The sequence below is a fragment of the Pyrgilauda ruficollis genome, unplaced genomic scaffold (genome assembly GCF_017590135.1).
Source record: "Pyrgilauda ruficollis isolate IOZ18807 unplaced genomic scaffold, ASM1759013v1 scaffold14, whole genome shotgun sequence".
Taxonomy (NCBI): domain Eukaryota; kingdom Metazoa; phylum Chordata; class Aves; order Passeriformes; family Passeridae; genus Pyrgilauda; species Pyrgilauda ruficollis.
In genome coordinates this window covers 6,303,634-6,318,216 of record NW_024512543.1, presented here as the reverse complement: position 1 = coordinate 6,318,216, position 14,583 = coordinate 6,303,634, and the positions used below count along the sequence as shown (strand labels likewise).

At 41.9% G+C, this 14,583-nt stretch overlaps 1 protein-coding gene across 1 annotated transcript in view; it reads right to left on the bottom strand.

The window, feature by feature from the left end:
- PAPLN (papilin, proteoglycan like sulfated glycoprotein) overlaps positions 1–14,583 on the bottom strand; it is a 50,646-nt gene that overhangs the window by 24,428 nt on the left and 11,635 nt on the right. The window contains exons 2-9 of the mRNA XM_041460154.1: positions 13,930–13,992; positions 5,559–5,674; positions 4,145–4,205; positions 3,790–3,892; positions 2,780–2,910; positions 2,334–2,457; positions 1,524–1,604; positions 352–524 (exon numbers count right to left, since the gene is read on the bottom strand). Of these exons, the coding sequence (XP_041316088.1) occupies positions 352–524; positions 1,524–1,604; positions 2,334–2,457; positions 2,780–2,910; positions 3,790–3,892; positions 4,145–4,205; positions 5,559–5,674; positions 13,930–13,992 (852 nt within the window). The remainder of the gene's footprint in view (positions 1–351; positions 525–1,523; positions 1,605–2,333; positions 2,458–2,779; positions 2,911–3,789; positions 3,893–4,144; positions 4,206–5,558; positions 5,675–13,929; positions 13,993–14,583) is intronic.

The window sequence follows — 14,583 nt, the reverse complement described above, 5'->3', positions numbered from 1 at the left end:
GGAAGATCCATCTACTCCTGTCACAGCAGCTACATTTCCTGCCATACAGCACAGCATAACAAGCAGTGTCCTGGAGCCTATCCCTGCCCCAACAGCATTTGCTGCTGACTCTAGCCTCCCCTAAAGTCAGTGCCCAAAGGAATAGGCAGGAAACCGTCAATGAGCGTTGCACTGCTTATTTCTGGGCAACAGAACCAGAGCAGCAATAAGTGCTATTTCTGTGGTCTAGGTGGAAGGCCCTCAGCCTTGTAAGATTCCTGGGGTCCCCATCATGTCTCCAGTTTTTCCCAGTGTACTCCCACCATGGAAAGCGAGAGCAGAGTGTCAGTGGGGGAAGGCACAGCCTCTCACCTCAATGACGAGGGGTTCTGTGGTGGGACCCCGGGCATGGAGGAGCTCTGGGGCCACATCACCCTCCGAGCCACGGTCATAGTGCAGCACTGTGCTGGCCACCTGCAGCGCCCGGCTGAAGTCAATCGTCCAGTGCCCGTTCAGGTAATACTCTCCTCGCACGTTCTTGACAGCTGGACAAACCCACAAGCCAGAGAAAGGATCATAAGAACTCCACAAGGTTGCTCCTGTTTCTACTCAATACTGTGTCACAAGCAAATGAGAATGACCACCATCCTCCATCAATGCTGTCCTTCCTGCATGGCTTTTTTAGCAGAAGGTGCTAAACCACATTCAAACAGTGGTTCTTGCCAGCTTTGCTGCAGATCAAGCACTTTTTTGCTGCACAGCCAAATGCCTCCAGCATATTCCTGCCCTGCCTCTGCATTCCCCACTGTTAGTTGCTGGAGCACAGCCGATGCCAGCCTCTGAACCATCTTACCATTAGGATGTGGGATTCACACTCCGTTGACTTTACACCACTATCAGATCAGATACTCTATTCACTATCAGATCAGATACTCATTCAGAAACAAGATGTGTGCTGAATCGAGTTTTCTACAAAGGAAAACATCACCAGACTGATTTGTCCTAAGCACTCAGTGATGGAACATTCAGAAAGCAGAAGAGTATTTGCTTTCTCCACTGGAATTTCCTCAGCCCTGCCCAGAAATCTAAGCAAGGCCTTTTCTCCCTCCTTTTTCCCCTCTGCAGAATGACCAGAGTTTGAAGCTGTACAAATGCTCTAAAGAAATCTATGGAGAAAAGAAGCCCACCCCAAACTTCTAGATGGCAGGAGTAGGTAGGGTTTGCTTTCACCAAACAGAACTCACAGCCAAATTTGACTAGATCAGCTAGATTCCTTGTAAGTTACAGGCAGGAAGTCTCAATGTGGTTTGGGTATTTTTATTCTGCACCCAACAGCAAGATCTCCACAGGACAGAAAAAATGAAGTAAATGTGAAGCCCAGAGTTGTGCATCACTCATATTTCAAGGATGCTCAATATCCTGATATTCAGTTTTTCACTCTGCCGTATCAAGCCCTCAAGGTAAACCCATAACTGAAAACCAGATTTTAGCATAGTGGCTGGAATCCAAACGGACTGATACACAGATTCTGACATCAATCATACCTAGGAAGTTCCTGCTGGGCTTAACCTCCTTAATTTGGATGCTTGTGGCTCCCACAGGGATAATAAAGATTTGATTGTAACCTGAAAAAAAAAGGGGATTATTCAATATCTGACTGTGGGTGCCATACAGCCACTCCTCTGTGCCAAAGATGCTCATGGCTTCATTTGTGCCTGAACAATTAGATGAGCTTTTTGATGGTGACATGAAGCATTTCTATCATCACTTTAACTGCATGCTGAATAACCTCACCCTACATTGTCCACAGATCAGTCCACGTATAAAAAATTCCAATGACAGCTCAGAAAAGTCCATTTGCTACATTTTGGAATCTTTGGAATTTCAGCAAGAATCATATTGGAGTTCAACATAGAGAGATGCGACTACAAGTGTGGTTGACATATTGAAATTTTTCAAAATTGGCCAAATGCAGAAGATGCAGTCCCATTTCTAGCCCTGCACGTGTCCTGGTGGGGCTATCAAAACACTGGACAGCCTCACAAAGGCGGTGTGTGGTGATGTTATTATGGTACATTTATAGCACCTGCTGGAGAGGGAGTGGGGAAAGACATCAGCATGATGGAAGTACTTCAGTGTGGACACAGATTGACAAAGTGATTCCCAGGATAATGCCAAGATAATGCCACTTTTTCTAATGCTAAGACCACACACAGTACAGATATTTCAAGTGAACATCCAAGCATGCCTATAACAATCATGTGAGCAGGTGTCCCCACCAGCCCTTGTAGCAGTTGATTTTTAGTTTAACTCTCTCCTTCTCACCTGCCCAAACTACCTAGGATCATCTGTACCTTTGGGGAGGTTGGCCACATCAAAAGTGCCCTTCACACCATAGCAGGTGCTGCCATCTCCTCCACACTGCAGGCACTTGTCCTCCTTCTTGGCAGATTCCAGCATATTATCACAGCCAACAGCCTGTCAGAGCACAGGAGCATTAATAGGAATAAACTGCAATGACAGAGGGGGGAAAAAAAGGCCAGATGCTGGACAGATTTATTGAGAAAGCCTGAATCTAGGGAGCCCGGAAAGTCAGGATAGGGCAGAGAAAACAACAAAGCTGTTATCTACTATTTCACAGCCAGAGCCAGATAAATGTTATCCAGATGCTCCTCAGCACCTTGAAATGCAGTGATTCACCTTTTCTGATGCTATGATGAAAGGTCAAGTAGGACAAAGGGAGGCAACAGAAAGACTGACAGACCCAATGATGAATGAAGGAAATACTGAGAAGACTAACCTGACAAACTCCCTCTACACAGATATCTCGCTTGCCAGGTTCACAGGTAGTCCCATCTACCACTGCTTCCTTGTGCCTGTAGTAGAAGTTTTCTCCCTTGGGAATACAGTTTAACTCACACTTATTAGGTGCTGGCAAGAGAGAAAAAAGAAACATTATATAATAGCTTGATACTGCATCAGGAGCCTAGTTCTAGATCACAGGAGCAGAAACAGAGGGGTTTACTGATATTAAGTGGCAGATACTGAATGAATTTCTGGGTCACAAACTGCTGGAGGCTGGAAAAATATTCTAGTAAAATCTCACTGTACAGAAATATTTCCTCAGGGGACATTGGTCTAAGTGGATATTTGGTTATTCCTTAGTAGGATTTCTCTTACACTCCCTTGGAGTACAGGGCTTTCTAGAATGAGAACAAGTGCTGATACAGAAATATAATTTTAACAAGCAACAAAAACCCCTTTAAATCTATCTTAAAATCCCTCATAATTTGTTAACCGACGGTGAATGATATCATATCAAAGCTCAGAGCAAAGGCCACTGGTTCCCACACCTGCCTTCTGGGCTGGTTCCTCAAGAAAGCATGGGCTGATCAAAGAGATGTCATATTTTCTGAAGCACTCATTAATTACATGCATTTGCTTCTCTTGTGCCCTGCTAATATTCTTTTGACAATATTGGAAAATACAGCAGAACTTCTGGTCCTCTAATGCTTTGAAACCTCACTGCAACCAGTTCCAGATTTCCTTGGGCATGTTTCTGAAGGAATGGCTGCTACAAGAGACAAGTATGTATTGCTGCAATGCTGTCTCTTGGCCCATGCATCCAGTATCTTCAGGACAGCAATGCTTTCCTGCTGGCGAAAGGATTTTTTTCCATGCCAACTCCTGCCCCCCACTCCAGCTAAGGAAGTACCCTGCAAGGATACTACAGTAAAAAACATTACAGTAATTACAAAACACATTGTTGATAGGTAGTGATGAAGTGTAACCCCACATGTTTATCCTTACCTCCATAATATGGAAGCCACTTATATTTCTTGCCTTGGAATTCTGTCCCATCAAACTCTGCACACTGTTCTGCCCGGAAATCCCGGGAGCCTTCCGGGCAGTTCTGTGTGGAAGAGAAAGTGTTTGTATTGGAGTATTGTAAAAAAGGAGGCAAATAAAGTGTAAAATAAAAATGCCCCTTCAAACTGGGGCATAATTTCAATATACTTTTGAATGGATACTGTTAATGAACTGCATTCACTAGTGACATCAGAGAAACAGGAACTAATGATCACATCTTATTTCTAAACAAGAATGATATCTGTCTGGGGAAAAGGAGCAACAGGCAAGAAAAACTAAAACCAGAGCACTATACCTGAACATTACATGACCGATAGCTTCGTGTTGGTCCAACACAGCTGGAAGGACCTTCTGTCCTGGAAGACAGAAAAAATACATGGAGCTCTCTGAAGAATACACATGCAAAAAGTCATCTCACGGCAGACGTTACAAATCACCTTCACACCAAGCATATCACCCTCACAGAGTTCTCTGAAACAGCAAAATAACTAAAATACACTTCTTCACCACTAAAGCAAGCTGGCATTTTCTAGTGCCATTTTATGCTATGGTTTGTATTCTGGCATGAATGAGACACACACTGTGAACAACTGCAGTACAGCTCTTCAAGGTCACATTTCAACTCAATAATGGAAGCTGAGATTTTAGTCCATGGTCCACCAGCAAAGGGTTGAGCTGTCCACACAAGAAGAGAAACATGTTATGAGCAGCCCGAGGATAGCGGCCAATTCAGAATATCTTTGTGCATCATTTATCTTGATTTTTTTGTGCACAATAGGTCCCTTATTAGGAAGAATGAAACTATGGAAAGTGTGCAATACCCTTAGTCAAATGACCCCAGCTGAGAGTTATGGAGAGTAACAATTATGGAGGAAATTTATCTAAAAAGCCAATCAATGCCTAACACCTCAGTGTTCCTAAAATAGGGAGACAGGCCTCCCGGGATTCTGGCAGGTATAAACCATAATGGGCAGCCCTCAAAAGAGACCTTTCTTTATTCTCTGTGGGAAGCAGCAGCTTCATAACCCTGGCTTTTTCTATTACAAAACCTCCTCTCATTTCTCTAAACAGAGAGAGGCTGTTTTTTTCAGGATATTATTGAGAGTCTGGCTTTTTTCCCCCTCCTTTGCTTTGTTTTCATCCACAACAGGATCTCTAAGGTCCATCATTCCCAACAGGTGCAGTACCAGTCATCATCCTCATTAGGATGCAGCTAACCCAGCTGCAAATGAGGTGGCACAGTGCTAACACTGCTTCAGCCAAATTCACTCTTCCATTTCTTCTGGGGCAATTTACCATCCTGAGAATCATAAACCTCAGGAAACCTCAGCACTGTCACCAGCTCTTGGGAGAGAAACCACCTGCTCTGGCCTGTTCTCCGTCTCCCTCAGGGCTTGCCACACTAGACCTGATTGAGCAGCTGCTACCATGCCAATCCCCTGATTGCACAGCCTCAGATCTGACAGAGAAACTGCTGTGCTCCATCAAAGGAGCCAAAGCAAGCATGTGCTGGAGAGGGCACTATGCAAAACAGCAGTGACAAGACTGAAACTGAGGTTCATCTCAAAGTGGACTCATTCCCCTGGGATCAAACGCTAAGTCTTTTTTTTCTGGATGTATATTGGAACATAACTGCAGGAGCTCAGTAACAGTACAACACATTTAAAGAAAAGAAAGAAAGAAAGAAAAAAAAAGAGGTTAACCCTCACCTTTGGGAATAGCAGCGCCGCTGCCGAAAGCTGACTCCACCGCCACAGCTCCGACTGCATTTGCTCCATTCACCCCAGCTCCCCCAGATACCAACCTGCCTTTTCATCCTGCGGCCCTGGAAATAAAAAACCCCACAGACATAGCAAAAAGACATGGCAACACAGGGGAAAAAATCCAAAAAGAAAATGAAGCAGGGATCCTATGTGATCCCTTGCAAAAAAAGGCTCTCTTGCTGTGCTGTATTCCTAACATGAAAAGTGGCACACAGAACTACATCAGAAAGATCAGGTCTCTAGTATCTAGGAGTATTAGCTTGCTGAAGCCATACAGCACATCCAGCTTCATAATCTCTCTTAACTGCTACTGTTTGTCTATTCATAGAATTTCAGCACTTTTGAATAACGATCTAATAGAAGATAACATCTTCCTCTCAGCAAGGCAGCAAAGGCAAATCATTACTTCAGGGACTCTGAGCATTGTCACTCTACACGAGATCAATAGAGCCACTTAAACCCAAATCCTTGGCTCTAAGTCCAGTACTTAAGAGAAGTAAAGGAAGCAGAAAGAAATGCCCCAGAAAACACTTTTTACTGCAACAGAATTCCATATATGGAGCTTTATTCCTCTTACCCAACTGTGTCCAATGACAATGTCAAGGTCTGGGCCATCATTAGCAAAACCCTTATTAATTTTGTATTTAGAAAGTCGGATACTGACATTAAGAGAAATAACCATGATAATATAGACAAAAATTTACAAGTGTGATAGAACCAACCAAAATACATTGTCTTGGAAATATGTGAAATATCATATTTTCAGAAATAAAAGGCCTTCTGCAACTGATGGGATCCACATACAGCAGGACGTGTGGTTAGTGGGAAAAATGGCAATATCTTAAGGAAAAAAGTAATATTTGCAAGATGCAGTGGGATTAATTCTGCTTGAAAAAAGAAGGTAAGTGAAGGGTTATCTGGGGAGTGACACTGTAAAAACAGGATTTGCTGGGCAGCTGCAAACTGTGGAGCAGTTTATGAACACATTAGTACCACTGAGAAGAAGGTGCAGGCCATTTGGGCACTGAGACATTTGCTGTAGTGAAGAGTGGGCAGGCAGAGAAAAAAAGGTAAAAAATTATTGTGATGTGATCTAACTTGCCTCCACACACAAACACCCAGACCTCTGCTAGAAATAGGAGCTAGTCTAGTAAATCATCCAGTGAGTCCAGCTCAGGCAAGATGCATGGGTTAATCCTCCCTTGTCAATTAGACAGGTTTTATAGTTTTCCACACACAGTCTCTGCCTTACTGTATGTCCAAGTTACAGTCTTGTTTCTTTACTTCACTCTCTTTTAAGGAAATAATTCCCTGCTGCTGGCAGAGCAACAGTCAGAAATATTAGCCAATCATATCTATGCATTTACTACCAAATTACCCACAATTATCTAGCTGCAGTCACCCCAAATTATTACCTCTATTTCTCTAATGTGAAACACTTTCTTCCTAGCTCAGCTACTTACTTTTCTTCACAATTTTTTCTAATATCTCTGGTTCAGACTAACTCTGTCTTTGCCCTGCTCGTTCAGTGGCACTGCCCAGGTTGTAGCCATTTCTACATACCTCCTCTTGGCCAAGTCAATATCTCCCTGATCCTGTGCCAAACCCTTCTCCCACTCTTTCACTCCAGATATGCAGCTCGCTATTTGTCTTCTGCATTCTCATTTGCCTTTCTGGCATAATCCCAACAATAGTGTTTTAGCTTTCAGCAAGGTTTTTTTCAGCAATCTTATTTTCCCAAGTTTTTCTTTCAGACACCTAATTCCTCCCCCTGTAATCCCTCCTCCCTTACCCTCAAAAGAATAAAAAATGCTACCACTCTTTCTCAGCATCTTATTCCTCTGTATCAACTGACTGATTTAGGTGCAGTATTAGCTCACCCTGGAAACAAGGGACCTTTCAGTCAGCATAAGGGAGAAGGAAACGTGTAGATAAAAATCCAAAGGAAGAGCATTTGAAAGTCAGATTACTGGAAGGCAATTAGGGTAGAAAGCCCTTCCTTGACACAAACACACCACCCTGATAAATATTCCAATATCCCTCCTACAGAACTAGCATTATTTATTCCTTCTAAAGAGAGTAAAATCTGCAGGGACTCTTTGTTGTAAGGCTTATGCATCCACAGAGTGCAGGAACAATCATTTTCTCAGTATCACTCCATTTATGTACACCCCAAAAGGAGCATTAGACAAAAGAATCCTCCCAAAGCTGTACAGTGTCAGAGAAAGATTTTAATAGGGACCCACTCCCATATTTGGAAATCTGTGTACAGTCCTCATTACTTTAGTAACTGCACACATGTAGGCAGACAAGGATACAGCTGCATGTTTATAATAAATAATAAATATATTATTACATAATCTGATAACAGGACATTTTTAGATGCTGTCAGCCAGATTCTGTTCCAAAAGCCTCTTTCTGCTCTCTTCAGACTCTGGAATGCTTTTATCTCATGTCAGCCAGGACAACTAAATTCCATTCCCTCATGGATTTCAGAATGAAAAATCTACAATCTTCGTCACTCTTACAAATTCATTCGGTTCCGTTCTTCTCTTGCTTCAGCCTGACATTCATACAAGAATGTAGTTTCTTTATCTGCATAAAGTATATATTGTAATGTTACAAGAGAAGTGAGAAAATGCATACAACCATCTTTCTTGACGTCTCATAACTCCCCAAAGAGCAGCCAGTTAATGCCCAACTGCTCTGTCCAGTTTTATCACTAGTTGAGACACCAGCAATGCATCCTTTCTGGGAATATTGATATTGCCCATGACCCTGGCACTGTGGGATCTCAGGGCTCATTTGCACACAGGCTGCTGTGGTGTACAAGTTTAGAAGGCCAGGGATTTCATTTTTATGAACACTGCATTGCTTTCATCAGTTCCTAGACAGAGGAGCTGCTGATGTAGTTGTAGCATCTGCTGTTACCAGGCCAACTGTATCTGATATCATCAGCAAGTAAAGAGCTATGCCTCTGAGTCATTAGACCTCCAGACCTCATCTGCAAAGACAATTCCAGTATGCATCACAGGCAAACAAAAGAATTCTGGAAAAGGGTCCCAGATAGCTTATTATATACCATGTAATGTTTATTTTTGTGTATGAAACATGCACTGGAAGAGAAGCTATGAATGGGACTTGACTCAGAAAGACAGAAAATGCTGGCACTATGTAGGAACAGTTTAAAAGGGGTTCTTGAAAGACTTTCCAGTCAGTTTGATGAGATGGATAGAAAACTATGCATGGGAAGAGGACTGTGCTTTCCAGACAAATACATTGCAGGCATGCAGTGATCCACAAAGTTCATATCACCAACTGTGGAGAAGTGATTCAGTGGGAACAATTTCCTAGTGCTTTGTTGCAACTCAAATACCAGCAAGCTACCAAAGAAAACATCAATTTACTATACAGTCCCAAGTGACCAGTGAAGTTCTGCAGTCACACATCCAAACAATGTACATTCCAGGTAAGTTCTTGCTCCTTGGGCACCTTTCAGGATTCAGAGATAGTCATCCTGAATTATTTTTGGGTTTTTTTGGTGCTGCTTTTCCAGACTGATGAGCAGCAACAAAACATCCCGTTGCAGCACTCCAATCGTCGCTGCTCAAAGCACATGGTTACTGATAACCACATTATGCCCCAGAGGTTTTGGACAAGGCCACTGCTCACTTTTAGCCCAGAAGGTTGCACAGCTTTGGCCTATTGAGATGCAACTGAAGCATCATTTTGGACACAAACATTGTTACTGTGACTTCCAGGGCTGTTTCACATGCTTACTAGGCTCCATTGGAATCAGATACAAATCTCAGCGCCGACAGGGAGAATGTGGTGAACAAGGACCTGTCCAGCTGTTACCCACTGAAAACAGATATTGCCCACAAGGATAAAATGAGTAAAGTGGTGTTACAGTTTTGTAGTGTTTCCAAGGCTTAAAACGACAGTCAAAATCAGACTTTCTCTCTTTAACCATTCTTAGTATTTTTGAAATAACACTGCATCATCTTATTTGATAAATATCTACTTTATAGTGTTTATAGTTTCTGAAATATGGTTAATGTTTATTTTGACACACTCTGAACTGTAGCATCATTTAGGAAACATGTAGGAGAGAAGGGTGAAAAACAAATACGTTACAAAAGAAAGCTATCACCACTATCACTTCTGTAATGGTTTCATTGCCAAAGTCTCCACAAGTAAGAAGACTCCAGTGAAAAAATGCAACTTTGTTAACATTGAATAATAAATGCTTAGGGAGAAGTTAATTGCTCAGAAAAAAAGTTAATAACGGAAAGGGAAAAAGAAAGAAAAGTGTCAAGGTTCCCCAAAGGCTGGCTGCTCTCTGTGGGCCAGTAGTGGGAGACTCTCCCAGGACAATACAGCGAGCCAGGGAGCAGCACAAGCCAGGGAGCAGCACAAGCCAGGGAGCAGCACAAGCCAGGGAGCAGCTCCAGCCCTGGGATTTGGGCACCTCCACCTGAAACCAGGCTGGGAGCTGGGACTGCAGGTGGGCCTGACTCATCAGGGTCCATGGCTGGCCGGGCAGAGTTGCGCAGATCCTCACTGGGGCAGGAGCCAGCAGTCCCAGGATCCTACAAGGGTGTCCTGGGCAGTGGGCTGGGTGTGGAGAGTCCAGTCAGGGCCCATAAAGCCCTAGGAGTGCCCTCAGGGCCCTAACAAAAATAACCCACATGGACTGTGTCCTTAGACCATGTGCTCTTTGAGATATGAACCATTTCCTTTTACTTTCTATATCCAGGACAATTACCCAGAACTACAATGATGACCACCAATGATATATTTTCACATAGCTAAGCTCTGCATCACTTGTGGTATCCAATCCTCAACTTAATTGAAAGGGAGCTGAAAACATTTAGTATACATTACATGTTTATAATGTAGATATCTGCTGCTATGCCAATATGCATTTTCAAGATGGCTCCATCTGCAACCAGCTAGGATATTAGCCAAAAATGCTACCAAAAATGAGCTAATGAATCCAAACCACATCAGCAAAGCATTTTTTTATAATTCTGTCTTAACCATTGATCTTGGCTCAGACACAGCAGGCTTGTGAAGAGCTTTGAAGGTGAATAATGCCAAGTATCATTTCTATGAATAATGAATAAGCAATCAAAGAATTGTATTTAAGTAAAACTAGAAAAACAAGAATGAAAGTGAACAAGGTGGTGACAGCAGGAAGCAAAATACAAAGTGGTGCAGAAGAAGAGAGTATCTTATTAAGACAAGCTGCTTTACGAAGATGAGGAAAAAAACCCAGGCTTTGTTAGCTTTAATGGCTTGTGGTTTACACTCACTCTGTACATCTCCTTTCATTCCACTCTCACCCTAGCCATGGCTCATTAGCGTATCCCCTCTAACAAATCCATTAAAATCCAGCAATTCCCCGATACCTTAATTTTCTCAAAACACTTCAGCTTCTCCCGACATCACTGAACCCACTCTCTCATGGTTCCCAGCTCTTTTTCCATGTTCCCTGTTCAACAATTCAACACCCCTCACTGTGCTACCTCTCTGTGGGCTGTCCCACCCTGCAGCTAGCTCCTTCCACACCCACTGATTTTCTGTCAGCTGGGGAGGACAAGGTGCAATGCTGGTGCACTGCACAGCCAGGGACATGCTGCCCCATGGCACTGCAGAGCAGGTACCAGCTGCTTTTCAGAAATGGAAAGGCTTCCAGGAACTCTGGGTGGCCTGGAGATGAGGAGGGAATTTAAAGAACTCTAAAAAGATACAGCCATTGCAGAGAAGTCAAATTAATTCTTGGAATCCTTGTGGAAGAAATGGAGCACATTCAGAAAACTCTACAAAGAGGATGATTGTGAGTAAACTTTATGACCCCAAACTTATTTGGAAAAGTGGACAAAACACACAGTATGAAGTCACTAGAAGTTGTTTATCCAAGGGGCCTAACAGGAACTCAAGGCTGAAATGGATAAACTGTTACATACTAGCAGACAACCCTCTCAGCTAAATCCACTTCAACATGTGATTATTGGAAAGTGGAAAATCTGACACCAGTTTACAAAATGATCCCAGGGGAACCCATGGAACCGTACATTCACAGAGCGTAAAACTGACGTCAGCTGATAAATTAATAGAAGTTATAACAAAAAACAGAGCTAGCAGGCACCTGCATAAATACAGGATGTTTGGGAAAAAGTCAATAGGACACTTAAAGGCAAATTCTTCTAAGAACGTTGCAGTTCTTCAATTCACAAACACGTCAACAAAGGTAACCCGCCAGATACACTCAGATTTAGCAAAACACTTCCAAAAAGTCCTTCACCTAAAGCTTTTAAGGAAGTTAAGCAGTCAGAAGGACAGTTCTTCAATGGATGATGAGCAGGTGGCCCGAAGACAAAAGCAGGAATAAAATCTCCATCCACTGCAAGAACTGACATTAGCAGCAGAATTCCATAAGGAACCAGAATGCCTCAACTCATTTATTAGCTATGCCAAAACCACAGAAGTAATGAAAGCAGATGATAAGGCTAATAAAGGGTAATAAAGGACAACAGAAAACCAGAGACATACTGCAAAGAACTATGGGAAAGCATTATAGTATTAGCAATTTATCACTAAAATGACAGTGGAGATTTAATGTAGGCAACTTAAGTGACACACAGGGGAAACACAAATCCTATCCCAAATTGCTACTATTTATTAATTATTAATTAATATTAATAAATCATTACATGATAGTTGATATTTAGCTCTCAAGAGCAGGATCTTGGTATTATGGCTTCAAGGAGGCATTGACCAAATTCAGGGGAGAAAGACAGATTTCTCAAGCTCAAAGGGCTCATAAACTGGAAGTGTATTGGGAGAAATTATATTTGCCTATCTTTTAATATTTTTTTCTAGACACATGTTTGTGACATAGCTGTAGACAGATTATAGGGCAAAACAAACTGGTTCTACCTGGTAAAATTTTTCTTGTGCATGTTTTCTCCCTTTCCCTCTATAAGAATAACAGTAAAATCTCCTCTTTCTCTGTCCTCACAGTAATTTTTACTGTTTCTGTATGACCTTAAGTTTTATGTCCTTGTGCACCTTCTGCACTTTGTTAAAGCTGGGTAAGACATCTAAATGTCTATTCAATAGATAACCACTTTAAACAGCAACAATGTTGAGTTGCTCAGAATAAATTAAAAACCAGCATTTCAACCTAGAAGAGCAGATCCATATAAAGAAACAGTGTTCAGAGGAAATGTATGACTTGGACAGATCCAGTATGTCAGAGAAACGGACAATACTGAACTTAAGAGGTTTCCAAGCAAAATTTCTCCTTTCATTTAGCATGGCTTCAAGAGAAACTATTGGTTGCATGCAGGGGGTAGAGTCTAATGCTACAGAGAAATATCAGTCTTCACAGTCTCAGGGTATTTCAGTCATAGCCCTTCCAAAAAAAAAACACCAATATCTCCAGATTTGAATTTGGCAGGTGAACAGATGAACTGAATAGAATATATTCCATTTCTGGTTGCTTTAACATACAGTATGATTTTTTATTAGATGTGAGACAGCAGGCACTCATTTAAGCATATTTCCATCTGTAAGAGAAAATATGACAACTAACAAACTGCTTGATTTCTGGTCTCTCATTCCTGATCTTCAGAGGTGGCCTAGAAAGCAAAACACTTACTCCTAATGATAATTGCCTTTTTTTGCCCCCCTCTCTCTTTTCCTTTACACCTAACAAACATGTAATATCTTCCTTTGTTAGTACTTCCACTCTACTCTGCAGGTCATCTTTTACCTTAGATGACCAACTCACTAATAAAGTTTAACTTCAAGTCAGGGAAAGTGTTTTCAAGCTGCATTTACTTCAGAAAGATCCTGCTTCTCATTCAGAAAGGAACAGGAATCCCAGTTCATAATTGCTGCATTCTTTTTGTGATAATATCACATTGGCTTAACATAAAGTAACCTCTCCCAGCAAAGCTAAACCACATGGCTAATACTTCTAAGACCAAAGAAAAGAGAATAATGAACTAACCAAAAATCCATAATCTCTTTATTTCAAGTGATAACTCTCTCTAGCTTTGAAGCAGGAGACAGCAATTACTGCTTGGCAGATAACATCCCTAGAACCAAAGGCACTACCAGAATTCCATTATTTAATTGCCATGTTAGACTTCTCATAAGATGTGCCACAATAGTTCTGATGACTTGAACCTATTAGCTCTTTCAGAAATACTTTCTACAAAGCACTTGAGTTACAGATGTTGACAGTTCTTAACAGAAGTATCTTTCATTTCTTGTAACAGTGCTCAGAAGAGCATTTACTTACTGAAAATGCAGAAGGTGACATCGTTGTTAGCATGAGCAGAAAGAATAGGTTCTTCATCTCTGCCTGTGGGAACAGAAAAATTACTCATCAGGATTGCTTGCTTCTTTGCTGTTTGTTTGGTGGAAAAGCTACAATACCATGAAGTAAAAATGGAGGTGGAAGTAAAATTAAGGGGAGAGAAGAAAGGCAGTTTTACCACTAAACTCCCTAGATAGATGAAGGCATCTGCAAAGATTGAATTTACCCTGCAGAGAAAGCCAGGATATAATTACTGAGAGTACATATTTCCCTGAACTTTCCTCTGGTATTATGAGAACACCATCCCCAGGCACAGTGGAAGGTGCATGCTGTTGCATGTCTGCCCTCCCACCCCTTTACATATACACCTGATAAAACACTTGAGGATTGCAATGACTTCAACCAACCCAAGGTAAAAAATTCCACAGTTAACATTTCTGTACCCTCCATTCATCTTGTGCGGTTGTGCTTGTTTATAATCCAATAATTCATCATGGACAGCTATAGCTAGATTCTACCATGAGCAGTTACATCCCCTCTGCAGAGCTAGAAGGGTCATGTATGCTGGTATGGCAGCATAAAACAGCTCCTAAATTTGGGGCATTATCCACATTTGGGACTACAATACTTTGTTGG